The sequence below is a fragment of the Taudactylus pleione genome, unplaced genomic scaffold, assembly GCF_031769625.1.
Source record: "Taudactylus pleione unplaced genomic scaffold, aTauple2 ptg001990l, whole genome shotgun sequence".
NCBI lineage: Eukaryota > Metazoa > Chordata > Amphibia > Anura > Myobatrachidae > Taudactylus > Taudactylus pleione.
The window spans coordinates 6,735,839-6,763,211 of NW_028286386.1; the positions used below are offsets into that span (position 1 = coordinate 6,735,839).

Genomic DNA, 27,373 nt, shown 5'->3' on the forward strand with positions numbered 1-27,373 from the left:
ATATTATATTGTCTTCTGGAGAAGACAAGTGTTTTGAACATTTTTGACCGTTCATGTTGAGAAGACTAAACATATGGTCTTGGTGTACTCAGGGGCAAACTGTGTGCTTGTTAACTTAAGCACTTACATTGTATGAGAGTGCTGATTTGTCTGATGGCTTATTTTATTGAGCCTGTGGGAATTTAGGTCTACTGAGATCCAGAATCTATGGCTCTGCTTTGAAGAGTACATGAGTAATCAGTCCTGGCTGCACAGTTAAGCCATTGCCCATTATCTCTATGTGCTGATTTTCTGCAGCATCTGTGTAATGATGTAAGTATGAATGGCACTCAGATGTTTTATTGAGAACTGAAAATGCCAGGTGCATCCAGACCTCCACATAAAAGTTAATTCAAAGAGCATTTTGGTTGATAGTAAATAAAAGCACACCTCCTCTGTATCCACAATAATGCTTATAAAAAATCTAAATTAAAGCAAAGATGTAAAAGGATAAAACAGCATGGTTATATTATATGCAAAATGCCACTTTCAGCTCTCACCAGCTCCTGCTCACTGTAATGTCTGGATAGGCACGCTCCCTCATTGTTCTTCTGCACCATTATGTGATAGTTCCATTCCTGTACCTGTACAGCCTGTTTTTTATCTTCATATGCCATCCTGTTACAGTGGTGATCCTTAGACATGCAGAGGTTCCCAATTTCATCTGCAGCCTGGGAACTTTGCACCTAAATAAGCCAAACAAGCGAAATATAATAGATTTTCTTTCTGGAGAGACTGTTGCCTGGGACTCACTATTGTGGAAAGAAACAATCCTATTCTCTACAATACTTCCTTCACTTGATTGCTAGTTTTATAATGAGCACCTTGACCACTGAACCTGTATAGGGTACTGTAGATCCAAGTGCCATATTATCAGCCATTGCTCTAAACAGGAGATGCCAAATCCAAGATAGCTCTGGAGAGGCCATAGGTAGCAGTTACTACTCTCCTGCTCACATTTCAAACTCTGTAGTGAATTTTAGTTCTGAAACTTCCTTGGTTAGTGCTGCAGTAAACTATTAAAAAAGGAATGGGTTGAAAAAATATGAGATATGGTAAGAACTTACCCTTGTTATCTCTATTTCTACGAAGTCCATAGGGTTCCACAGGATACCTTGGGGTATAGGTGATGACGTCAGGCATCGGGCACCATAGAGTTAAGTTTTCAGCCTCCCAGGATTCACTAGGGTCCCCCTCCTATACCCCGCCCCTGAGCCAAGGCATCTCAGTTAAGTACCAAGCCATAGGCCGGAGGATGAGAAGGAAGAGAGAAAAAAAAAAAGATCTGGACACACACAAGAATCACATTCTCACCAGAGGGAGACGGAAAAACTGGTGACCAGAGCAAAGCCCATCTGCAGCACAGGTGCAACAGGCGGTAGTCCTGTGGAACCCTATGGACTTCGTAGAAATAGAGATAACAAGGGTAAGTTCTTACCATATCTCATATTTTCTACTTCAGGGTCCATAAGGTATCCACAGGATACCTTGGGGATGTCCCAAAGCAGTATCCTTTAAGAGTGGGGACGCTCCTGTGCTGAAAGGAGAATCCGCCGCCCGAAGGAAGCATCCTGAGAGGCAAAGGTGTCAAACGCATAATACCTCACAAAGGTATGGACAGAGGATCACGTGGCCGCCTTGCAGATCTGGACTGCAGAGGCACCACGTCGAGCTGCCCACGAAGGACCCACAGACCTAGTGGAATGAGCCTTCACAGAAGGAGGAACCGGCAGGCCTTCATGAAGATAGGCTTCTGAAATTGCCATACGGATCCAGGCTGCCAAAGTTTGCTTTGAAGCAGGCCAACCCTTTTTACGGAAGCCATAGAAGACAAACAAGGCGTCCGACTTCCTAAACGAAGAAGTGCGGTCAACATAAGTCCTTAAGGCCCGCACAACATCCAAAGTGGCCTCACCCACTGAAAGGCCAGGTGAGTTAAAAGCCGGTACAACTATTTCCTCGTTAACATGAAACCAGGAAACAACTTTGGGATGAAATTCAGGACGAGTGCGTAGCACTGCCCTGTTCCCATGAAAAATCAAGAAAGGGGGTCTACAAGAGAGAGCCCCTAAATCAGAAACTCGTCTGGCCGAAGCTATGGCCAGAAGGAAAACAGTCTTAGCTGTTAACCATTTAAGATCCACTGAGCCCAGTGGTTCAAACGGCGGTCCTTGGAGAGCCCTCAGGACCACAGCCAAGTCCCAAGGCGCCACAGGTGGAACAAATGGCGGCTGAATTCGCAGAACGCCTTGCATAAAGGTGCGCACATCAGGGATTGTAGAAATCCTACGATGAAACCAGACAGACAGGGCAGAAACCTGCACCTTCAAAGAAGCAAGGCGAAGCCCATGGTCTAGTCCCGCTTGTAGGAAGGCTAGAACTCTAGCCAGATGAAACTCCCGCGGTGCATAACCTCTCGGTCGACACCACTGGAAGAACGTATGCCACACGCGATGATATATTCTCGCGGAAGACGGTTTCCGAGCTCTTAGCATGGTTCGCACCACAGAGCTGGAAAATCCCCTGGACCTCAACATGGCCGTCTTAACAGCCACGCCGTCAAAGACAGCCGAGTCAGGTCCGGGTGAAGACAAGGACCCTGTGACAAAAGGTCCGGTCATAGCGGCAACCGGAGAGGACTGTCCACGGACAGACCCTGAGAACCAGTGCCGTCTGGGCCATGGGGGAGCTATCAACAGGAGCGTCCCTCTTTCCTGTTTGAATTTCCGGATTACCAGCGGAAGAAGGGCAAATGGAGGAAACAGATAAGCGAACTGGAATGTCCACCGGACGGACAGAGCATCCACCAGAGACACCTCTTCGTCTCTTGTGCGAGACCCGTACACCGGCAACTTGTTGTTGTGCCGTGACGCCATGAGGTCGATCTCTGGAAGACCCCACCTGTCCACCAGCAGTTGAAAAACGTCCGGGTGCAGGGACCATTCCCCCGGATGAACGTCATGGCGACTTAGAAAGTCCGCTTCCCAGTTTAGCACTCCCGGGATGAAGAACGCTGATATGGCCGGAAGATTGCGCTCCGCCCATACCAGGATCCGGGACACCTCCACGAGAGCCGCCCGACTTCGGGTTCCTCCTTGCCGATTTATGTAGGCCACGGTGGTAGCGTTGTCCGACTGGACCTGCACCGGGTGACCTTGGAGAACCCGATGTGCCTGCTGGAGTTCCAAGATGTTTATTGGAAGCTCTGTTTCTGCCAGAGTCCACCTGCCCTGGAACAAGTGTGGACCCGAGACTGCTCCCCAGCCCCGAAGACTGGCGTCCGTTGTTAACAGGACCCAATTCGCCACCCAGAACGGACGACCCCTGTTGAGATGGGTCGTCTGCAACCACCAGGCTAGGGACAGGCGAACCTCCCATCGTCTGGGACTTTAGACTCTGAGGCAGTCCATTCCATTTGGACAGGATCAGGTGCTGCAGAGGTCTGGAGTGAAACTGGGCATATTCCACCATGTCGAACACCGACACCATGGAGCCCAGTAACCTCATCGCCGAGTGCAGAGACACCCGGCGGCTCTGAAGACAACTGCGCACCTTCAACTGCAAGGCAGAGATTTTTTCCCCCGTCACAAAGATCCTTTGCTGTCCGGAGTCCAATAAGGCTCCGAGGCGCAGAATCCGCTGAGACGGGATCAGGGTGGACTTCTGCCAGTTTATTAACCAGCCGTGCCGTTGCAGTACCGCAATGGTCAGGTCCAAGTGGCGTAGAAGGAGCTCCGGAGATCCTGCCACTACGAGAAGGCAGTCCAAGTACGGCAACATGCGGACTCCCTTCAGCCGCAGGAAAGCCACCATGACCACCATCACCTTGGTGAAAACACGTGGTGCTGTCGCCAGGCCAAAAGGTAACGCCCGGAACTGCAAGTGGTCGCTGCGGATTGCAAACCTGAGGAACTGCTGATGGCGCGAAAGAATAGGAACATGCAGGTAAGCGTCCTGTATGTCCAACGACACCATGTAGTCCCCAGGTTCTAGCGCCAGAATGATGGACCGTAGGGTCTCCATCCGAAACTTCGGCACCCGCAAAGACCTGTTGAGAGCTTTGAGGTTGAGTATCGGACGAAACGACCCACTGGGCTTCTGCACCAAAAAGAGATTGGATTAGAAACCCTGGCCCTTCTGGGAGGATGGAACAGGCACTATAACTCCATCCTGGAGCATAGTGTGCAAGACCTTCCGCAGCTCCGTGGCCTTGTTCCGGTCTGATGGTAGACCCGTGGTGAAGAATCGAGACGGGGGTCTGTGCCGGAAGGAGAGGGCATACCCGTGTGAGACCACCTCGAGAACCCAAGTGTCTGTTGTGGTGATCGACCAACACCGGGCGAACTGCAGCAGGCGGCCTCCCACCTTGGGATCCCCCAAAGGGAGGCCCGGACCGTCAGGCCGCAGGCTTGTCATCTGGCTTAGGGGCCGGACGTCTGGTACTCCAGGCCTGCTTACGGGGCTTGGCCGATTTTTTGGGGCCAGCCTGTCGTGGAAAGGACTGTGCTTTAGGCCTACCCTGAGCCCTTTAAGGCCGAAAGGACGACCTACCTGAACCGGAAGGAACTGCAGCAGACGGGAGACAGGCCGATTTGGCTGCCGCCAGCGTGGCTACAATTTTGTCCAGGTCCGGACCAAAGAGAACTTCACCGTTAAAAGGCAACGCTTCCAAACCCTTTTTGGAATCAGCATCCGCCATCCAAGATCGCAACCACAAGGTACGAAGAGCAGCTACAGCTGCCGAAGAAATTCGAGACGCCAGGGTACTAATATCCAAGGCCGCTTCGTTGATATAAGTGGCCGAATCCCGGAGATTTCCGATCAACTCCGTCTGTTCAGCCGAACAGTCGGATTCGAAGGACGCCTCCAACGTATCCGCCCAGCGCTCCATAGCTCTGGCAACCCAGCAAATGGCCATGGCTGGCCGCGCTGCCCCCCCAGCAAGGGAATAAACAGACTCTAGGCAGATCTCCACCTTGCGGTCCATAGCATCCTTAAGGGAGGACATGGATGGCATGGGTAAAGTGGCACTACGGACAAGGCGTGTCACATGAGAATCCACCTGTGGAGGAGATTCCCACTTAGAAAAATAATTATCCGCGAACGGATAAGCCACCGCCAAACGCCTCTGCGGCTGGTATCGTTTGCCAGGCTGTTTCCACGCCTCCTCTAAATGGTCCACCAACTGACCCGAAAGAGGAAAGACTGTGGCGTCACCCTTAACAAGGGCATATTTGGATTTAGACGCCGGAGGAACTTCGTCCTCAATCACCAAAGCTGTGCGGACTGCCCGAATAAGTCCAGGAATATATACCTTGGACCTAGCGTCTGCCTCCTTAGCACGGAGAGGTTCCTGGTCGGAAAGATCCAGAATCTCCCCATCATCAGACGTCACTTTGTCATCCTCATAAGGAGTAGACAGAGACGCCACCGGCCGCAACACAGACTCCCCTTGTAACATCTCCGACAAGTGCTGTACAGAACTAGTCAGGGAATTAACCCACGCCGGCTCCTGAGAGATCGGGATAGGGGAAATAGGGAGACTGCGGGGTACCACCAATTGCCTCGGGAAACCCTGCATGGGTGACGACGCCACTGATTGCTGGGACAATCCCATCTGCGGGAACGTGGGCTGCAGAGCTAACTGGCCCACCTAGGTTGTAAGCGCCTGAGTGAAACAAGCCCAGGGCGGCTCCGGTACCGGTGCTGTGACCATAATTGGACGCGCCAATAAAAAACACTTCCGGCATAGGCCCTCCGCGTTACCTTCCCCCTCCACTATAGGTACTTTACATGTAGTACACTGAAGCTGGAGAGGAAAGTCACTCTCAGACATAATGGTGGAAAGTATGTGACCCCTCTCACCAATACTTTTAGTATAGCGAGAGACCACCCTGCAGCACCGCACCGCAAGGGCTTTAGCAGAAAGAGCAGGGACAATGATAAGGCTGACAGTTTTAGAAAATAAAAGTACAGGCAGCAGCGCTAGCACAGTCACATACAATGCAAAGAAAATCAATTCCTGCACTAACAGCGCTGATAAATCAACTACACAGACACAGAGTCTGGTAGGACACAGCGCTGCATACACAGACCTGACCACAGCGGAGGAGAGGTATGCGGGGGGACCCAGACCACGATGCCTCCGATCATAGGCTTCCAGCAGCGTTCACCATGCGTTGGGAAAGATGGCCACCGAGGAGCATAGAGGAGGCTGGCCTGGGGGAGGAGCGCTGCCACAGGGCCAGTCGGCGTGTGCAGAGAGGGCTGTGTGCAGCGGGGGAGGCGCCGGCTGTGAGACAGGGAAGGCGCGCTCCCCTGGCATGCATTTAACCCCTGGGACTTCCGCAGCGCTACCGCTCTGCCGCGGTCCTGCTGTCCCAGGGGGGTAGTGGAAGCGCAGGTTAGTACCTGGCTCCACGCTGCAGCCAGTCCCCAGGGAGCCCCCTGCCTGGGGACTCTGGACCATGTATCAGCAGGGACCCACCGCGGGACCCCGCTGCTTACCTGCTGACCCCCTTAAATCCGGCCATGGTCCCAAACATCTGGGGTCACCGCTAGCTGTGACCCCAGATGCCTACCAGCATCCCCGGATCGGTACCGGCGTTCTGGTACCGGCGGGGTTGTAGGGAAGACAGCATGGACGTCAGGCCTGACTGTCCATGCTGTCCTTCCAGATGTGCAGCCACAGCTGCATAGAAGAAAAACTTCAGGGGCTCTTCATGGCCCCCCTCTAACAGGTGCAACCGACTCCGGCCGGGCACCAAACTAAACTGAGATGCCTTGGCTCGGGGGCGGGGTATAGGAGGGGGACCCTAGTGCATCCTGGGAGGCTGAAAGCTTAACTCTATGGTGCCCGATGCCTGACGTCATCACCTATACCCCAAGGTATCCTGTGGATACCCTATGGACCCTGAAGTAGAAATATCACATTTCTGTTGTTTCTTTAACTAAAGCTAGGTACACACTATAGCACAGGTTCTCAAACTCGGTCCTCAGGACCCCAAACAGCATGTTTTCCAGTCTCCTCACAGAATTGCAAGTGAAATAATTAGTTCCACCTGTGGATCTCAAAATGGGTCAGTGAGTGATGAATACAACTGTGCACCTGCTTGGCGATATGCTAAACATGAACTGTGTGGGGTCCTGAGGAGAGAGTTTGCGAACCACTGCACTATAGGATTATCTGTCCAATCTGGCTGGTTGGAATAAAAATCTGGTAATGTATAGGTCAAATCACAATCGATAATTTGCTTCCAAATGCTGAATAACTGAAAAAATGGACATGTAGACAGATTGGTTAAATCTGTTGGATTTAACCAATTTGTCTGAATAATAATTTTACCAAGCTTTAGGGGGAGATTCAATTAGACACTGTAATGACACCTGAAAAGAAATCCCTGATAACTATTTCACTTTTTACGGATTCAGTGTGTTAATGCCCGATAAATGAATGTGTTAACAGGCATTAACACAGGTATCGGGGGAAATGGGAGCCTAATTGAATAGCGAGGTTATCTCCTTTTTTCACCCCAGATAATTTATCAGGGCTAATTGAATCTCCTCCTTAGTCTCTGTGTATTGCTGCTGTTGAGGTTCAAATCTTCTAATGACTACTACCCTCAAGGTAAAATAGTGGTCTTGCAGAACAAAAAAAAGTTACGTCATTCCAAAATTCATGAATTTATTTGTTCTAGATTTACCCTAGCTCCAACATCGCTCTTTTGAGTTCTAGTCAGCTTGCCACCCGGGGATTAGTATTGTACTTGTCTTGATAGTATAATTCCTATTCCCTTGGCTGCCCCTGGCTTGCAATACTCCTTTCTCCTGAATACTGTATGTCTCATTTGACTGTGCTATTCCTCCTCCTAAAGGCTGTTAGCCATGTCTAAGTACCTCAAGGAGAGCTTTAATTCAAAGCCTTGCTAACGTATTTGTTGAGAAGACCATTCTGTATGACTTGCATGAATCATAGAAGGTTGACTGATATTTTAAAAATGAATACCCTATACCACTGGTTTGTGATCGCTTTAGTAGTATCTGAGGATCAATCTTTACATAACACAATTTATGGAGTGCATATAAACCCTACACATTTTAAGGAAGGAAGGGTATGGAATTGAAGAGACCAGCAGTATGCTGTGAATTAAGTGACCAGGACTTTGGACTATACACAGGCAAGCATGTCCTGTTACCCATTCCCTCTGTATAAGCTGGTCCTTAAGGGAAAATGGCTCTTTTTCAAGTGCCTTAAAGTATTGAGCTTAACTGGATTTGTCTAGGGCTGAGAGCCATTTGGATAGGTGATGGCAAGTCAAGGGATAACCATTATGGTTTGACCAGGATACCAGTTTGAGATTAAAGGATAGAATATTTGTGTCTCTTTTGTTTTAGTCCATCACACATTGATTCTAACACTTTTGATTTCACTTATACTAGGGATGAGCCTGCATGTACTGTATGTGTGTACAATTGGTTATAAATTACCCTAAATGGATGAAGAAAGAAAGACTGAAGAGTGTCAACCACTGTTACGGGTCAGTATAATACTTGATAGGGTAAAATGCCTATCCTTCGCACTATATTGTTGATCACCTGTAGAAACAAAGTGTAAATTCAGGAAACTGACATCCCCACGTCTATATTCCTGATGAAACTCTGTTATGAGTCTTTCCTTGTGTCTGTGTGAATTGAAGATTACAAGGTAGGAGCAGGTACTATAACCCACCAGCAAGGGAAAATGTGTATACACTATAGATATGCATATGCTAAGCATATAAACAACTGGAAATACCTGCTAGATAAAGTATAGATTGGGTAACACCTACTGTAGGTCCATAAATCATATTGAAAAAGAAAACAGGTCTTCACCCATTTGTTTATGTAAATTATTATTGCCCCAACTACTGGGCGTTTGACTTTAGCTCCGGCATCTATTTTCTTAAAGTGGTGTGAAATGTTTCTGAATAATGTCATATACCAGACTAGACACAGTGGGACACAATAAAGCCCCACTAACTTAAAATGTTGTCGACACCCTAGGACTTACATTGTGGGCTAACATGTATTTTTGTCTGCTTTGGTAATTTATTCAGATATTACTCTTGCTTATGTCTGAATTATCTTGATGCACACAATGGGGCATATGGACATATGAATGAAAGTATTAGTTAATTCTAAAACATAGCCACAAATTCATAAGGTATAAAACAGTGATTCCAAAACTCAGTACTCAAGGCACTAATTAAGTCACCTGTGCTCAAACATGGTTACCCTTAAAACCTGGAATGGTAGGGTGCTTTGTGGACAGAGTTTGTGAATCTCTGCTATAGGCAATGAAAAGTGCACTATTTGCTTCAGAGATCAGTCCGCATTCAGCAAGTTGGTCGCCGCACTGGCGATAGGCATCAACATACAGTAATGGGTAAATTTACTAAAGTGAGAGTTTTTAGAAGTGAGTTTTAGAAGTGATGTTGCCCAGAGCAACCAATCAGATTCTACTTAACATTTAACTAGCACCTCCTAGAAGATAATAGCTAGAATCTGATTGGTTGCTATGGGCAACATCACTGTTAAAACTCACTTCTAAAAACTCTCACTTTAGTAAATTTACCCATAAGTGTGCATTTGCACCAGGCCTGAAGCACCCACAACTAATATGACTACTGACAGGCTATGTCTCCGTGTTGGTCTGCTTGAGTTTGCAATTATATGGCCACACCCTTGGTTTGCATTTCAATGGCAATAAGAGATGTACGATTTTATTAAGTGACACATGTATACATGGGATACAAAGGGGTGAATTTACTAAAGTGAGAGATTTTAGAAGTGAGTTTTAGAAGAGATGTTGCCCATAGCAAGCAATGTTTGGTTCCTATGGGAAACATCTCTTCTAAAAACTCTCACTTCAGTCAATTTACCCCATAAACCCTACATAATCATGCATGCTTATGTACAACTCCAAATCACTTTTGCATTTCTTTAAGATTATTTGAACACATTACTATAATGTTTAACTATTCCATTTCCAGTACTAGCCATTTGGTTACATTCTCACTGCTCTAAATGACTCACTAGATATGAAGGATGTCAAGAAAATAGACTGCTTGTAATCTAGAACAGACTCTCATATTGAACAGCAATATATATTTCTCACAAGTGTGGTTTTTACCTGTGGAAAGCACAGAAGAGGTTCAGTTATCATAACTGCCTGGTCTGAAGACTGAGTTTTATCTACGTTGCTTGAGTCTTCTGGCTTTCTGGGGTCAAGATAACACATTGTATTTTTTTCCATTCTTTCTAAATTGTTTCCTTGGCCTTCTCCAACTCCTTCACTGAAATCCACCATACAGGACTCATGCTGGCAGCTCAGTAAAACATCTATGCTGGTAACAGACTGACTAAACCTGAGATCTGGAACCTGCAATCAGCAGACCAAAAAGGTGAACACATAGTGCTCTATGTATTGAGTCTACATAGAGTAAATCATCAATGATTGTAAAACAATTTACACTCTGGCAGGCCATTTACGGTGTGTTTTGACCTCTTCATTTCAGAAGGAACAGGTTACCCAAACTAGATTGCTTATTCGAGAGGATGATTCTCCCGTCTTACATTATTTTCTAGAGTTTGATCAGTTAAACAGAAAACAAAACTAGCACTATAGGAACCTAAATGTAAAAACAGGGTTATCCATCGATGGTCAATGTCTAGCAAAATCAATGTTTTGCATCCATTGGTTGATGGTTTCCCCATCAATGAAGAATGTCCTTTTTTTAATTTTTTTCTCAGCATCAATAGTTTTGCCCTGATGGTGCTGTAGGAGAGCTCGACACACTTGCTGCCAATGACAAACCCCACCCACCTGACCAATCAGTATTCGGCTGTACTTCAGTGCATGCTGCTGATTGGCTGAAAAGTTTCAATCAACATTAATGGTTTTCCTGTCCGTGACTTCTCTAAACGGCCTGTGGGCCCCTCTATTGGAGAATATGTATGAATGGAACATTGTGCAGATCGGTTGACTTTTAAGCCACTTGATGCTGCCCTTGTTTTTTTTTTTTGTGCGGAACCCATGAGTATACCAAACACTTTACTAGAGATCTGCTCAAACAACCATGTCATAACATCAAGCATTGCTATGTGCAGGCTGGCAGATTATGAACTGTCAGGGTATGGGCCACTGACTGGCATAACACAGCCTGCCAGTGAACTTCAAAATGACATAGAAAATTTAAGTGCATTTGTTTCTTTTTATTAGTTATATGTTGTACCTCATTAATATATATCTATTGAATTCGGAACTCTCTCAAGAATAACCTGGCATGTCAGAGTTTTACAACTGATGAGTTTTCCAAATAGCTCCAGTGGTCTCCTCTGCACATGTGCAAATTGTCAATGGTTTTCTGGCGATGGTAGCCTGCCATTGATGGCAAGTAACAATGGCACCACCGATAGAGACCATCATTGCCGAACCCTTTCGATGGTCAACCCTAAACACCATTCAATAATAAAATTTTTATATACACTTGGGTCTCAGCTGTAAGGTTGAGGTTTGTGGAGAGAAGCTCTGCAAAGTCTCAATCAACTGAAACCAAATTTAATCCTCTAGGCCTGACCTAACTCTCAAATTAAAATACATGCAATATGTTAAGCAAATATGGAAAATAAAAAATTAAATATAATCTTTAAAAAATGAGTGTTAAAACGTATTCATAAAAAAAGATAGTAATATTGTGAATCAGCATACTTCTGTATACACTCATAAAATGTTTTATGTTCCAAAATGCAAAGCATGTGTAAAGGAAGGTAAAGCAAAGTCCACAGTGGTGCAATATGGCAAAGGTGCTGATTTGTATGTGATTTTGTTGCAGAATATAAAGCATACGTTTTTCATAAGGTAAAACTAGGTTGGTTTTGTCTTTTTGTTTAAAAAAACAAAACGCCTTACATCTAGTGGCAAAACTGCCTAAATCTCTTTATTTTCAGAAACTCATACAGTGTTACATCCCCCCCCAATGTCTCTCAAAAAGCAGATTGTCACTTAACTCATGTAGTGTATTCATTAGAGCATGAGATCCATATTACAAATTGGGTAAGTAGAAGTAGTTTGTTCTTATCTTATTAAAGGTACGTTAATCATTTTAATATTGACCTTCAATGTTTAAAACCAAGATGATTTTAATGGCTCAAGAGTGATAAGATTAAAACGAATTAGTAACTCAAATATGTTAAGCCACATCGAAGCAAATGTACTTTGATTACATTATGTATGTCGCAGCTGATCTATAAAACAATATTTTTGGCTGAGAATAGTAGTTACAGTAACTCCAGGGTGAGGTCAGTGTTAGAGGTTTATATTTGGTTCACAGTTAAACTGAGTGCTTTTGGTCATAATCTTTGCTTAAGAGGGTCAATGATACGGACTGTAATTTAGTACGCAGTTTTTTCAGTGCTATATTAATTTACTGCTCTACTATAAATATTAAATACCTGATCTAGATCATGAAAGATACTCTTATCAGCTGCACTGAGCTGTGCACTAGCAATGGCCATACAAATGGATTTTTCTCCTGCAACTGAATTATCTTCACTATGAAGTTGCCTTTCCCCAGGTTCTTTGAAACCACAGTGATCCTGATTGGATTTTGTACCCAAAATCTCAGATGGAAAAGATGTCTGCACTTTGTTTAAGTTCTGCTCCAAATTGGATTTCATCTGTAACAAAAAACAAAAACATGCACTATTTGTTTTTCTCATGTCTTCTTTTATGCAATGAATGTATTTTTAGAATTATGTAACCAAAATAAGGAGAACATTTGAAAGCGCTTACATATTTTCCCCCATTAGTATATAGAATTATATATATTAAAGTAATCTATATAATAATGCAGAATGGTTGTCACGTCTCGGACATGGGCAATGGGATATCTCCCAATGGCTACCACTCCCAGTACCATGACAGCAGGAGAGGAGAACCCGGTACAGGGTAAGTATAGTGTGATGGGAAAGGGAGCATGGACAGACCTTCGTAAGACGGGTCCAAAACGACTAGTGTAGATATAAAAAAGCAAAATCACAACCAATATAAATGTAACATACTAATGTACTTAAAGTTAGATGCAAATAAACAGTACAAATGACAAAAAAAATGTCAAACAAATTATACATAAGTACCAACAAAACTAAGCGACAGACAACACAGAGACAGAGATTTTGGAGATAGAAAGAAAAACAATAGACAGAAGGATTGGGACGGTGAAACAAAGAAGAACGTGATCCCAATAAATGAGTAGGTGGCATAGTTAATAATCCACTTAAAATACATTATTCAAGTGTTGGGAGCAATGCTATTGAGAGACATACTATCCTTATTTATGTTGGTTTCTGTAAGCCAAGCCAAGACATGTTGCTCAGTATTTTTCATATAAGTCAGACCATGCATGATAATGATCCTTTAACATTTTAGTTTAACCTTCCGTTAAATACAAATTACTCGTATAGGTGTTGTGGTATCAAGTGTGAGGTAAGAAAAATGCACTTAAGAGGTGTTAATAATATAGGAATTTCAGGAAATAAAAGATGTTACGTAAACAAGCCTTATGCATAGAAATGGGGTGTAATGAGTACTGTAATATAGAAAGGGGTAGGCAACCTCTGGCACTGCTCCACTTATGGGTCCAAGTCTGTGCTGACAAGCTGAGGGATTGTGTTTTAAATTGGATTTATGCTTCTGAGTGAATGTCTGCTGCTTAAACCACACCTTGGATACCAATACATGAAAAAGAAGTTGAGTTGTCCTGCATGGGCATTTTAATTGTTTAACAAAGAAAGAAAAAGGTATATTGAAGGACAAAGGAGATCAAGAAGAAATATTAATTTATGGACTCTAAAAGAAAATTTGTAATGAGAAAGTAAGAGACCATTACTCCATCTATCTCTTGTTTGAACTATTAACAGCGCCTATTCAGAACTCTTTTTTTATTGCCCAGCTTACCTTCGTTCAGTATGCCGGGCGTCGTTCTTCGGGCGTCTGGTTATTGACAGGCGTCGAGTTTTCGACGCCTGTCATTAGTACCACGCCGGGATTGCAGTGTCTGGAAGCCGGCGGTCAGGATTTAGACCGTCGGCTTCCGGACTACATCCCATATTTGGACAGACTGTACTGTAAATCATAGAGCATTGGCATCTCTAACAAATCAGCCTATTGCTTGGGCAAGCCAATTTAGTATTAACTGGAGTCTAGCATCAGCATAGTAACTGCTGGTAGTTCAATTCTTCAACGGATTTAAATCCAATCTAAATATATTATTAGCCCACTGTTCAGACGAAATTTCAAGACCTATCTCAGCCATATGTTTGGAAGTGCAATATGTAATTAGTGTGTCTTTACTCCTGTGACAGATGAAATTAGCTTTACAGTAGGGTTGGGTACGGGATCCCGTCGGTCAGAATACAGACAGCGGCATCCCGACAGTCAGAATCTCAACACAAGTAGGTAAGTGTCCTAACCTTTCCCCTAACACACCATTCCCACAGCCTAACCCTCCAACCCACAGCCTAACCCCTAATCCTAATACTAACCGTTGGTATGTCAGAATCAGGATTCCGGAGCCGATATGTTGATCACCGGGATGCCGACTACATCCCTTACAGCATTATCAAAGATTCCTGAGTAAATGATTTAGCTAGGTATTTAGGGACTCATGCTGTGTATCGGATGGAGAATACACATTTTACTAGGCATGTGCTTGCTGTAAACGCAAGAGTAATCCACTTTAGTAAGGGTAGGAGGCATTCATAGAAAATGCTAAAAATACTGTAATTCATACACAATACAGTACATGACCAGACAGTGTTATAAATAACTAATAGTCATTCATCATGTAAAAGGAAACTAGATGAAGACACGGAGACAAAATAAAAAATATATATAATTTCTATTAAAAAAAAAAAAAAGTCACCTTCCCCTTTAATAGAGGACAGTGAAATATGTTTTATTACTGTAGAACAATTGCAAATATCAATGCAATAATTTAAGGAAAAATGGTAGGGATTGAGATGCATTCAGCTAATAAGAAGAGGCTGACTATCATCCGTTATTTTTTTTTTTAATGTATTTTGTTTTTATTAATTTTTCAAATAGGCACAAAAAATACAGACATTGCAGTTTGTCATCAAGAGTACGATCATATGCAATGCTATAAAAGAATTAGTAACATAATACAATTTAAACAATCCAAAAAAAACAAAGATTTAGAAGAGAAAATGAGACTTATGTCTTACCTGTTAAGACTTTTTCTTCGCTTCCATAGTGGGCACAGGGACAACGCTGGGTATAACCTGGAGAGGAGAGTCTGGGCACCAAACGGTTAAATACAAATACCCACAAAGCCCAGGCTCCTTTCCTCTACACCCAGCCCACAGACAGAGACCTTCAGTTTTTAGTTAGCAAGCCCAAGACAGAACCATCCATATCATGGTGAGTACAGCCGGAACGACCACCAAGGAGACACCCCCAGCAGACGGTGTGTCAGTGTGGGCGCCCTATGTCCCCTATGGAATCGAAGAAAATGGTAGGACATAAGTCTAATTTTCTTCCTCCACAAGGGGACACAGGAACAACGCTGGGACATCCCAAAGCTGTCCCCTATGGGCGGGGATGTTCCTGAGCTGCAGTGAGATCAGAACGCCCGAAGGCAGCGTCCGAGGACGCAAAAGTGTCAAACGCATAAAACCTGATGAAGGTATGAGCAGACGACCATGTGGCTGCCCTACAAAGCTGTTTAGCAGAAGTCCCACAGCGCCCTGCCCAAGAAGATCCAACTGACCGCGTGGAATGTGCTGTCACCACGGCTGGGGCAGGACAGTTCACCAGAGAGTACATGGCGAATGGAGAGGCGGAGCCTCCTGGCCAAGGTTTGCTTAGAAGCCGGCCAGCCCCATTTAAAAACATCATACAGCACAAAGAGAGAGTCTGACTTGCGTATCTCCTTGGACGGTCTAACATAAATCAGGAGAGCCATTACCACATCCAGCTAAGCTTTTGGATGGAGAACAATCCATAGGCTGGAATGCCGGAACTACAATCTCCTGATTAATGTGGAAACGGGATACCACTTTAAGAAGGTAGCCCAGGCGCCGGGCAGTTGGCCAGTAGAAAAACCAGTCTTCCACGTGAGCCAGCGCAAATCCACTGACTGTAATGGCTCAAAGGGAGCCACCTGCAAAGCTCGGAGAACCAAAGAAAGGTCCCAAGGAACCACAGGAGACACAAACGGTGGCTGAATGTGGAGAATCCTTAAAAAAATATTCGCACCTCCGGCAGCAAAGCAATCTGCCTTTGGAAGAGAACCAACAAAGCCGATACCTGGACCTTCAAAGACGAGAGCCGTAGGCCCAAGTCCAGACCCGTCTGTAGAAAAGAAAGGATCCGGGAAAGACAAAAAGACCTGGGATTAAGGGCCTGATTCAGAGCCGGACGCTATTTGCGGTCGTTCGTTCTGAAAAAAGGGGTGGCTATTCAAATGAACCGTTCGCTCTTTGCGGTCTGTTCACGCCTCTAGGTCTGAACGAGCGAACAAAACTTGCGGTCGTTTTTTTGGAAACTACGCCCCCTGGCCGCTCGCATCCTACGTCATGTCCGCTATTTATTAGATTAATCGAGTACATCGACCAGCGTATGAACTGCTCGCTATTCTTGTGGTTGGTTTTTCCTACCGCAATCATGCGAGCAGTTCTGACTATAAAATAACCCAGTGACGTGGTCAATGACGCTGCTGTATTAATTATGCACACCCATAAAATGCCCGTTTTGACCTTTAAGCACGCCTGCTTTCTGATCTCCACTCCCCGTTTTCAAGCACCATCCCCTGTTACCACCCACATACGCCTCCTCCTGTCACTCAAATTAGCAGGCATTCGCTATTTAGCGAACAAACGATTTTCGGACGCACTGACTGGTTCGCGCATGCGTATTACGATCCGTACGCATGCGCAGTTGTGCAAACATCGCTCGGAACGAACGAGCGGCCGCTTACGAGCGGCTCTGATTTAGGCCCTAAGACCCTTGGTCGAACATCAAGCAAAGTAGGTACGCCAAATTCTGTGATAAACACGCGCCGAAGGTTTTCTAGCCTGTAGCATGGTCCTAACCACTCTTCTAGAGAATCCCTTTTTCTTTTAGGATGGATGTCTCGAGAGCCACTCCGTCAAAGCGAGTCAAGCCAGGTCCGGATGAAAACATGGACCCTAAGCAGCAGATCCAGTCGCAGCAGAAGCCGTAGAGGAGCGTCGACGTGTGTGGTACACAGATCTCCTGGGCCTCTCCGTAGAGGCCAACCTGGAGCCACCAGGATCAGAGTGCCGCCCTCCCCATTGAATTTGTGGAGGACTCGAGGAATCATTGATATCGGGTGAAAGACATAAATCAGGGGGAAGGTCCAAGGAACCTTTCGGATCCCTGGTGCAGGAGCAATATCGAGGAAGTTGATGGTTGTAGCAAGATGCAAATCATGACCAGTAGGCCCCAGCAACGGACCAATAGCTGGAAGAGGTCTGGATGCAGCGCCCACTCGCTTGCCTGGACGTCCCAATTTTGGACGCCCGGAATGAATACGGCGGACAGTGCCGGAAAATGATGCTCTGCCAAATGAAGAATTCTTCTGACTTCCTGCTTGGCTCCAGGACTTTGAGTGCCTCCCTGGTGGTTTATGTAGGCCACCGCCGTGGCATTGTCCAACTGAACCATCACCAAACTTTCAAGGAGATGTTGTGCCTGACACAGGGCTCTGTACACAGCACGAAGTTCCAGAATGTTGAATAGACAGCCGACTATCTTGACACATCCAACGTCCTTGAAATGTTAGGTGACAAGTGACCACACCTCACCCCCGAAGACTGGCATCAGTGGTGAGAAGGACCCAGTCCTGGATCCATCATGGGCATCCCTTGTCCAGATGTGAGCGCTGGAGCCACCAAAGCAGGGAGGAATACTCACTGAGCCCTGGAATCCAACAGTGCCCCTAGGTGGAGCATCCTGGGATGGTGATAGCGTGGACTTCTTCCAATTGATCATCCATTCGTGAGACTACCATCAATTCTGGACCAAACAAAACATCACTGGAATAGGGGGAGGGCTTTCAGAGCCTTCTTAGATTCTGTGTCCGCCTTCCAGGTGCACAGCCAAAGTGCTCTTCTTGATGCAACACTGAAGCAGAAATTTTAGAAGTTAAAACCCCCAAATCTATGGCTGCTTCGTAGAGATAAGGAACTGTCTCTTTCACATTTAACCATAGAAATGAAATCACTTCAGTGTGCACCCGATGTAAGACCTTCCTCTGAAGCGTCTGCCCAGCAGCCAACAGCTTTAGCCACCCAAGCTGATGCAAGGACTAGACAAACCAGAGAACCTGCATTAACATAAATTGTCTTTAGGAAATTTTCCAGCTTCCTGTCCGTGGGATCTTAAGAGATGCCATGTTAGGAATAGGTAGGAGGGATGAGCTAATCAGCCGAGAGATAGGCATCCACCGGAGACTCCCACTTAGCCCTATCCGCTACAGGGAGAGGAAAAGGTAGCAATAGGCTTTGGAAACTTGAAAGCACCTGCTAGGGCGAGTCTACATCTCTGCTAGGAGGTCTTTTAGCTCTGCTGACGACGGAAATTCCGCCACGGTCTTCTTTTGTCTTTTAAAAACAGATGCCTTGGATCTGGGAGGTTGCTCCGAGTCCTCCACCATAAGGATAGCTTTAACAGCTCTAATAAGAGCCTCTACGTCTATAGGAGACATTGCTTCCTCAGGTACAGAAGATGTCTCCACATCGCATGCAATAGAAGAACTAGCCTCGCCATCAGAAGAGACTTCTGATTCCGAAACTGCGCCAGATACTGGAGTGGAGCTTTTGCATGGCACAGGCCTACGCCTGCGATGTCTATCCTCATAAAGCATCTGCTGAAAGAATGTGGATACCTGAGCCAACGCCTGTACTGACTGTGTAAACGTTTGCATCCAGGGTGGCTCAGCCATGGGCAGCTGTGGCATCACGACAGTGACAGGCGGTGACGCCCAGGCTGGTTCTGGAGTAGAATCCAGGGCGCAACCACCTGCTGCAGAGCTCCAAAGCAACTAACAGACAAGCCATCATGCTCTGGATTCTGAGGAGAAATAACAAGACGACATTTCTTGCATGAGCGCAGTACTGATGCGCCTATCTCTTTGGTATCTTTATTTCTGGACATTTTAGCAGTCGCAGAAAGTACCACCACGCACCTTAAAATGAGGAAGAGTATGTGAAGCAAAAAAGGATCCTTAAGCAGTGTCAGTACTATATCACAGAAATATATAAATATATATATATATATATATATACATACATACATACACACACACACACACACACACACACTGTACTCACCCCTGCAAGGGATCCTCCCCAGCGACCAGTAACAGCAGCACATGCAAACAATAAAGGGTACACTTACTTACATGCACATAGACCTCTTAATGCAGAATAGTGGGCTAAATAGCTCAACAATCCAGCTAAATAGCAGGAAGGAGCAGAATTAAGCACAGCTGCAGGGAGCATGCGATAAAAGGAGACCGGAGCCCAAACTTCTCACTCCAGCGCTGAAGCAGTAAAATGGCCGCCTAGCTTCTAGGAGGTGGAGGAAAGAAGTGAAGCTTACTGGCTGCAAGGGAGAAGCGCACTCCAGGGGTGGGGGAGGGGCAGACAGGGAAGCACCCGCCTACCCTTTATGGAAAAAGCCCCGGGAATATGGCCACCACTGTGTCACGGCCAGGGTATTTCAGCATGGCGCTAGGCAGGTGTTACCTGTGAGGTCGTTGTGGCACGGGCTGTCTGGTGGCGGAGCTGGTGTCTGGCGGGGGGGCTTTGGCTGCGCGCGTTGTGCAGGCCTGTTGTCACTCTGCGCTGGGAAGGCCTGGCAGCGCCTCCGTTCCGTTTGGCATGGGCGCCACAATCTTGCCTTCTGGCCATGTGATGCGGCTGGCCAATCCTGGTGAGTCACATGTTCCCTCCGGCCAGTAACAGCACGGCATGGGGTATTTAGGAAGGGTCAGTGCCTTCCTTCTTTGCCAAGCTGAGAGGGAGTTCTCTGTGCTTATCCTGTTCCTGTGAATTCACTGTCTGCCAGTCTGCCTGTCAGCTCCTAGCTTCCGCTGGACTACCCCGCTTCCTCCATCACCCTTGCCCATACCTGAGTGCCTGAGCCTGCTGACATCCTGCTCATTGCCTTAGTTCACTACCTGCATACCTGGCTATTATTTTCCTGCATCACTACCTGCATACCTGATTGATTATTTTCAGTCTCACTACCTGCACACCTGGACAGCTCTAATTGTTTCTACTTGGACATTAACCCATTACTCCCACCACAGAACTCTTTTGCACATTTATATATTCCTGGACTTTTATTTACTGCCATATTTTATGTCTTCTCAAGCACTTATTAAAAAACCTAGTTTTTTATTCAAATCCGCTTCTGTGATCGCTCCTGCTACCACCCCGGGTCCACAAACAACCCAGAACATAACAGTTTGCACTGGCCCCATGGAGCCGGCCACGGATCAGGAGTGGATTTGTTCCGATGCATTTCTGGTCGTTTAGAAAATCTGGAAAACATGCAGCATCAGATGGCTCAATTTCTGCAAGAGATGTCCAAGCGACAGGATAGTTTGCAAACTTCCTTTTCTACCCCTGTAGTACCAGCATCTACATCCGCATCAGCGTCTGGGAATACAGGAGGCAGATCATCTCCCCGCTTACATCTTCCTTTACCAAGTAAATTTGACGGCAACCCTAAACTCTGCCGAGGATTCCTAAATCAGTGTGACATACATTTTACCCTGCAGCCTGACAACTTTCTAACAGCAAGAACTAAAGTGGCTTATATAGTCTCTCTGTTATCCGGCCAGGCCTTAGAATGGGCTTCCCCACTCTGGGAGCGCTCAGATCCGTTGCTGGATAATTACGCAGGCTTTGTGTCATCTTTCAGGAGGATTTTCAATGAACCTGGGAGTACTGTATCAGCATCATCAAACATCATGACACTGAGACAAGGGGTCCGTCCTGTCAGTCAATATGCGTGCAATTTCAAATTTTAGCATCAGAACTCAAATGGAATGAGGAAGCCCTCACCTCGGCCTTCTGGCATGGGTTGTCAGACCGACTAAAGGATGATCTAGTCACTCGAGAGCTTCCCACTAATCTGAACGACATGATTTCGTTGTGTATCAAAGTTGACCTACGCTTCAGGGAACGTCAGGCTGAAAAACACAGAACTGACCGGCAAAGGTCATTTGCCCCCTCCATTTCTACCAGTACAATTCCTTCTCCTATGCAGGTGAATCATACACACCTCTCCAAAGAAGAATGTCAGAGAAGAATGCAAAAAAAACCTCTGTCTGTACTGCGGAGAGTCCGGACACCTGCTGATCTCCTGCACCCGTAAACCGGGAAATGCCAAATCCTAACTGACCCTGGAGACATCAAGTTAGGAGTTATGAGCCCGTCTCCAAAAATGAAAGATTTCACGATTACCCTAGCGTTGGATCTTAAACCCAAACCTGTCTTTGCTACTGCTCTACTTGACTCGGGAGCAGCCGGAAATTTCATAACGTCTAGTTTCATAGATAAATTTCAGATTCCCTGTTCGTCTCTCAACCATGTCATCTCTCTGACCTCTATAGACGGATGCCCTCTAACTAACGGGATAGTCACCAAGGAGACTCAACCAGCATTGTTCCGAATTGGGGCACTTCATTCTGAGTCCTTAAAATTTCTGGTGAAATCAGAGGCCTCAAGAAATTATTCTTGGTCTACCCTGGTTACGTCAACATAATCCCAGGATTGATTGGAGTTCTATGCAGATTCTGTCATGGGGTATGGACTGTCAGAAATCCTGTCTTCCAAAAATTCGACCTGTAAGAAAGACAGTTCCATTAGTTTCTTCTGCCATTCCCAAGGAATATTAGATGTTCGCCGACGTGTTCTCTGAGCAGCAAGCAAATACCTTACCTCCTCATAGGGAATGGGACTGTCCAATTGAATTGATACCTGATAAGACACCACCTCGTGGTCGTACCTATCCACTGTCCTTGCCTGAGACTCAAGCCATGACCGAGTACATCCGGGACAACCTGGCAAAGGGGTTCATTCGCCCCTCTACTTCACCTGCCGGAGCTGGGTTTTTCTTCGTTGGCAAGAAGGACGGTGGTCTAAGACCATGTATCGATTATCGAGGCCTTAATGACATTACTGTAAAGAATCGATACTCACTTCCCCTGATTACTGAGTTGTTTGATAGGGTCAAGGGCTCTGTCATGTTTTCTAAATTAGATCTGAGAGGGGCTTACAACCTCATTCATATCCGAGCTGGCGATGAATGGAAGACCGCTTTTAATACCAGAGATAGACATTTCGAATATTTAGTAATGCCTTTTGGATTGTGCAACGCCCCTGCTGTCTTTCAGAGTTTCGTTAATGAGATTTTCCGGGATCTGTTATATGTTTCGGTTGTTGTCTATCTGGATGACATACTGATTTTTTCACCCTCCGTGGCTAAACATCAAGAACATGTTAAAGAAGTTTTGACCCGTTTGCAGTAAAGGTGGTTTTCTCTCAAACTGGAGATGTGCGTCTTTGGTGTGCCCAGTGTACCTTTTCTCGGCTACGTTATTTCTGGCTCCAGTTTGGAAATGGACCCCAAGAAGGTACAACCAATTCTGGATTGGACCGGACCTCAGACACTGAAAGCCATCCAGAGATTGTTGGGCTTCGCCAATTATTATAGACGCTTCATCAAGGGATTTTCTACATTGCTGGCTCCCATTACAGTCTTGACCCACAAAGGTGCTAATCCTTCCCAGTGGTCACCTGAGGCAGAGTCTGCCTTTCATCTTCTAAAACAGGCCTTTATCACAGCACCAGTTCTTCGACAACCAGATCTGGACAGGCCTTTTTTGTTGGAAGTAGATGCATCATCTGAAGCTGTGGGAGCAGTCTTGTCTCAACGTTATGAGGACAACAGAGTCCATCCTTGTGGGTTCTTTTCTAAAAAATTCTCACCTGCCGAAAGGAACTACGCCATAGGTGAGCAAGAGCTACTAGCTGTTAAGTTGGCGATGAAGGAATGGAGATATTTACTAGAAGGTGCCAAGTTCCCATTTACTGTATTTCCGGACCATAGAAATCTCCTATTTCTCAAAAACCTTCAAATGTGTGAGTCCTCGTTTAGCCCGCTGGGCAATATTCTTTGCCAGGTTTCAGTTCACCCTGACCTTCCAGCCTGGAGCACTTAAATCAGAAGGCTGATGCCCTATCGAGATCTCTCCTCTGTGATGATCAATCTGAAAATCAAAGCAATACCCATGTCTTGGAATCAAGAGTCTTTGCCGCATTACAGTTTCAGCCTCCTACGGAAAAATCATTTGTGGCCCCGGAATTAAGGAAGCGGCTTCTCACTTGGGCACATTCCTCTCGCTTCGCAGGGCACTCAGGCACTCGGAAGACCTTGGAGTTCCTGAAAAGACACTATTGGTGGCATTCTATGAAGGCAGATATAATGGAGTTTATCTCTTCCTGCTCCTCCTGTGCCCAGCATAAATCATCACGACAAGCTCCAGCTGGGGAATTGCTTCCACTACCTACTCCATCACGTCCATGGACGCATCTCTCCATGGATTTCGTCACAGACCTGCCAGTCTCTCAAGGCTTCAACACTGTCTGGGTTGTAATAGACCGATTCTCTAAGATGGTCCACTATATACCGTTGAAGAAGTTACATTCTGCCCCTGACCTGGCACAGTTGTTTGTCCAACACATATTTCGTCTACATGGCCTTCCTGCTGAAATTGTCTCTGACCGTAGTGTGCAGTTTACTGCAAAATTCTGGAGGGCTTTGTGTTCTGTTCTTCAAGTGAAGTTAAACTTTTCCACGGCCTACCATCCGCAAAGCAACGGCTCCACCGAGAGAGTTAATCAAGATGTAGAGACTTTAAGAATTTTTATGTCATCTTCCCAGGACAATTGGGCTGCCTTGCTGCCGTGGGCCGAGTTTGCACTCAATGCTTCCTACCACTCATCAACTAACCAAGCGCCATTTCAGGTTGTTTATGGCCTTCATCCTCGTGTTCCCGAATTCCGAAGCCTGCCTGTTTTTGATGTTCCGGCCGTAGAGGACACGGTGCGGAATTTTGCTGCCATCTGAACTGAAGTACGGTCTGATTTGTTGAAGGCATCCTCTTGCTATAAGACCCAGGCCGATAAGAAGCGTAGAATAGTTCCACGCATGCAAGTAGGAAACCAGGTCTGGTTGTCTACCCAGAACCTTCGTCTAAGAGTTCCTTCAATGAAATTTGCACCCCGCTTCATCGGTCCCTTCACCATAACAGAAGTCATTAATCCAGTGGCTTACCGTTTACAGTTACCCCCATACCTAAAAATTCCTAATTCTTTCCATGTTTCCTTATTAAAGCCCCTGGTCCTGAATAAGTTCCATAATGCTCTACCTGCTTCTCCTCGAGTCCAGACGGAGAGAGGAGTTGAGTTTGAAGTCGCCCAGGTCTTGGACTCTCGTCTGCGCAGAGGTCATCTACAGTATTTGCTGGACTGGAAAGGTTACGGTCCAGAGGAACTTTGCTGGACCGATGCTCGTGATGTCCACGCTCCCACACTCATCAGATTCCATTCTGCCCATCCGGAGAAGCCTGGTGAGTGTCCTGAGGCCACCCCAAAAGGGGGGGGGGGGGGTACTGTCACGGCCAGGGTATTTCAGCATGGTGCTAGGCGGGTGTTACCTGTGAGGTTGTTGTGGCGCGGGCTGTCTGGTGGCGGAGCTGGTGTCTGGCGGGGGTCTTTGGCTGTGCGCGTTGTTGTGTGGGCCTGTTGTCACTCTGCGCTGGGAAGGCCTGGCGGCGTCTCCGTTCCGTTTGGCATGGGCGCCGCCATCTGGCCTTCTGGCCATGTGATGCAGCTGGCCAATCCTGGTGAGTCACATGTTCCCTCCGGCCAGTAACAGCACAGCATGGGGTATTTAGGAAGGGTCAGTGCCTTCCTTCTTTGCCAGTGCAACGTGTATCTCAGCCTAGCTGAGAGGGAGTTCTCTGTGCTTATCCTGTACCTGTGAATTCGCTGTCTGCCAGTCTGCCTGTCAGCTCCTAGCTTCCGCTGGACTACCCCGCTTCCTCCATCACCCTTGCCCATACTTGAGTGCCTGAGCCTGCTGACATCCTGCTCATTGCCTTAGTTCACTACCTGCATACCTGGCTATTATTTTCCTGCATCACTATCTGCATACCTGGTTGATTATTTTCAGTCTCACTACCTGCACACCTGGACAGCTCTAATTGTTTCTACTTGGACATTAACCTATTACTCCCACCACAGAACTCTTGTGCACATTTATATATTCCTGGACTTTTATTTACTGCCATATTTTATGTCTTCTCAAGCACTTATTAAAAAACCTAGTTTTTTATTCAAATCCGCTTCTGTGATCGCCCCTGCTACCACCCCGGGTCCACAAACAACCCAGAACATAACACACGGCTTGTATTAATCAGCCCCTGTACCAGGGCTTGCGGCTCCAGTGTAGAAGAGACTGCAGTCGAAGTCACTGGCCCAGTTGCCGGTGCTGCGGTGGTGGAGTAGCAGTAGGGGCGTCCTATAGGACGCCTTCCACTGCATAATCAAAATAAACTAATGAAAATAAATTAAAGTTAAATAAAATCCTAGGGGACCACTTAAAGTAGCCCCCCGAAAACCTGATGCCCAGCTCCTGCTGGCACCAAACTTAAAACCGAAGGGCCTCTGTCTGGGGACGGGGTATAGAGAGGAGCCTGGGCTTTGTGGGTATTTGTATTTGAGTAACAAAATATGTGAAGGAACCCCTGCGCTAATTAATATGCTTAAGGGTTGATATGGATGAACTGACAACCACCACACTGCTATAATTATTTATAATTCTTTACTAATAATAAAAAATAATGTAACAATATCAAATTGACCGGTCAATATACAATATAAAAGTCACCATAATGTAGTGATTCAATTCTTAGATACACTATCACAAAAATGTAATGCTGAGAGAGGTGAATCCAAAACATAAACAAGCATATAATATGCAATAGGTGTCTTATATTAAATGTCTCTCATAGATAGTCTCAATATAAGAGATAAAAAACAAAAATCAATAATCCAGTTCACAGGGAGAATATTGGAAGTTTCACACTAAACGATCCCCGCAAAATGGCGCCTGTCTATCACAAGAGGACGTCTGGCCATCTAATAGAGATCCACTGATGCCTGCGCCTCATGGACCGGAAGTCATCGGCTACGACTTTTGGTTTGCGTCTCACAGCCCGGAAGCAGCTGTCCGAAAGTTCCCGTGGGAATCGGCTTCTGGGACACCTGATGTTGGGATTTTGGTCTCCAAGTTCAGCCTTAATATAGCCCAGAGGTTCCCAATCACGGTCCTCAAGGCTCCCCAACAGTTCAGATTTTAGAGATATCCTGTTTGAGCACAGGTGACTTAATTAGTACCTCAGTCAATTTGAATTAACCACCTGTGCTCAACCATGGATATCTCTAAAACCTGAACTGTTGGGGAGCCTTGAGGACCGCATTCGGGAACCTCTGATATAGCCACATTAAGATTTTTCCTGCTAACAAATGGACTGGATTTGGATCTGGGGTATAGGTATTTAATGTTCTTGTTTATCCTACTCAGACTTCTACCTTATTATTGTATATATAAGATGAGATTGTATGAATTGCATTATGTCATACCATTGTTTTATATTTAATGATATTTAGTGGATACGTTTCCGTGTTTTAGTGTTTACTTTTTATGACCCTCTCCTCCCTATTGAGAGAAGGGGTATAAATATTTGGACATTGTGAGGGTCCCAATACACCGTGAAGAAGGAGTAAGACAGTCAGAAACACGTTGGTGATAAAGGGGAACTCTCAGCTGATGTGGACTCACCTATACATTTTTTTAATCTTATGTATTGACCTACTCATTCCGGGTAGATGGTTTTTGTCTTGTGGGAACCCATGTATTGCTGAGAGCCCCGCTAAGGGACTATGGGCACGATCAGACCAGCTCGCTAGATGCGTTCTCACGTTTCCATCGACCAACCCGATACCACCCACAAAGGGCTCATCCTGTCACTCGTTCTAGCAAGGCGTCTATGTACAGGGTGCGATCTTATACGCAGGCACAGATTGCAAACATCAGCTCGCTCCGAGTGAACGAATCCTAGCGAACGGGTCTGAACCAGGCCCAATGTTCTGTTTTGCTTGAATTTTT

The 27,373-nt window shown here is 45.9% G+C and overlaps 1 protein-coding gene across 1 annotated transcript in view; it reads right to left on the reverse strand.

The window, feature by feature from the left end:
* BRD8 (bromodomain containing 8) overlaps nt 1–27,373 on the reverse strand; it is a 71,937-nt gene that overhangs the window by 18,315 nt on the left and 26,249 nt on the right. Inside the window, exons 22-23 of the mRNA XM_088465547.1 lie at nt 12,532–12,756; nt 10,211–10,459 (exon numbers count right to left, since the gene is read on the reverse strand). Coding sequence (XP_088321673.1) covers nt 10,211–10,459; nt 12,532–12,756 — 474 coding nt within the window. The remainder of the gene's footprint in view (nt 1–10,210; nt 10,460–12,531; nt 12,757–27,373) is intronic.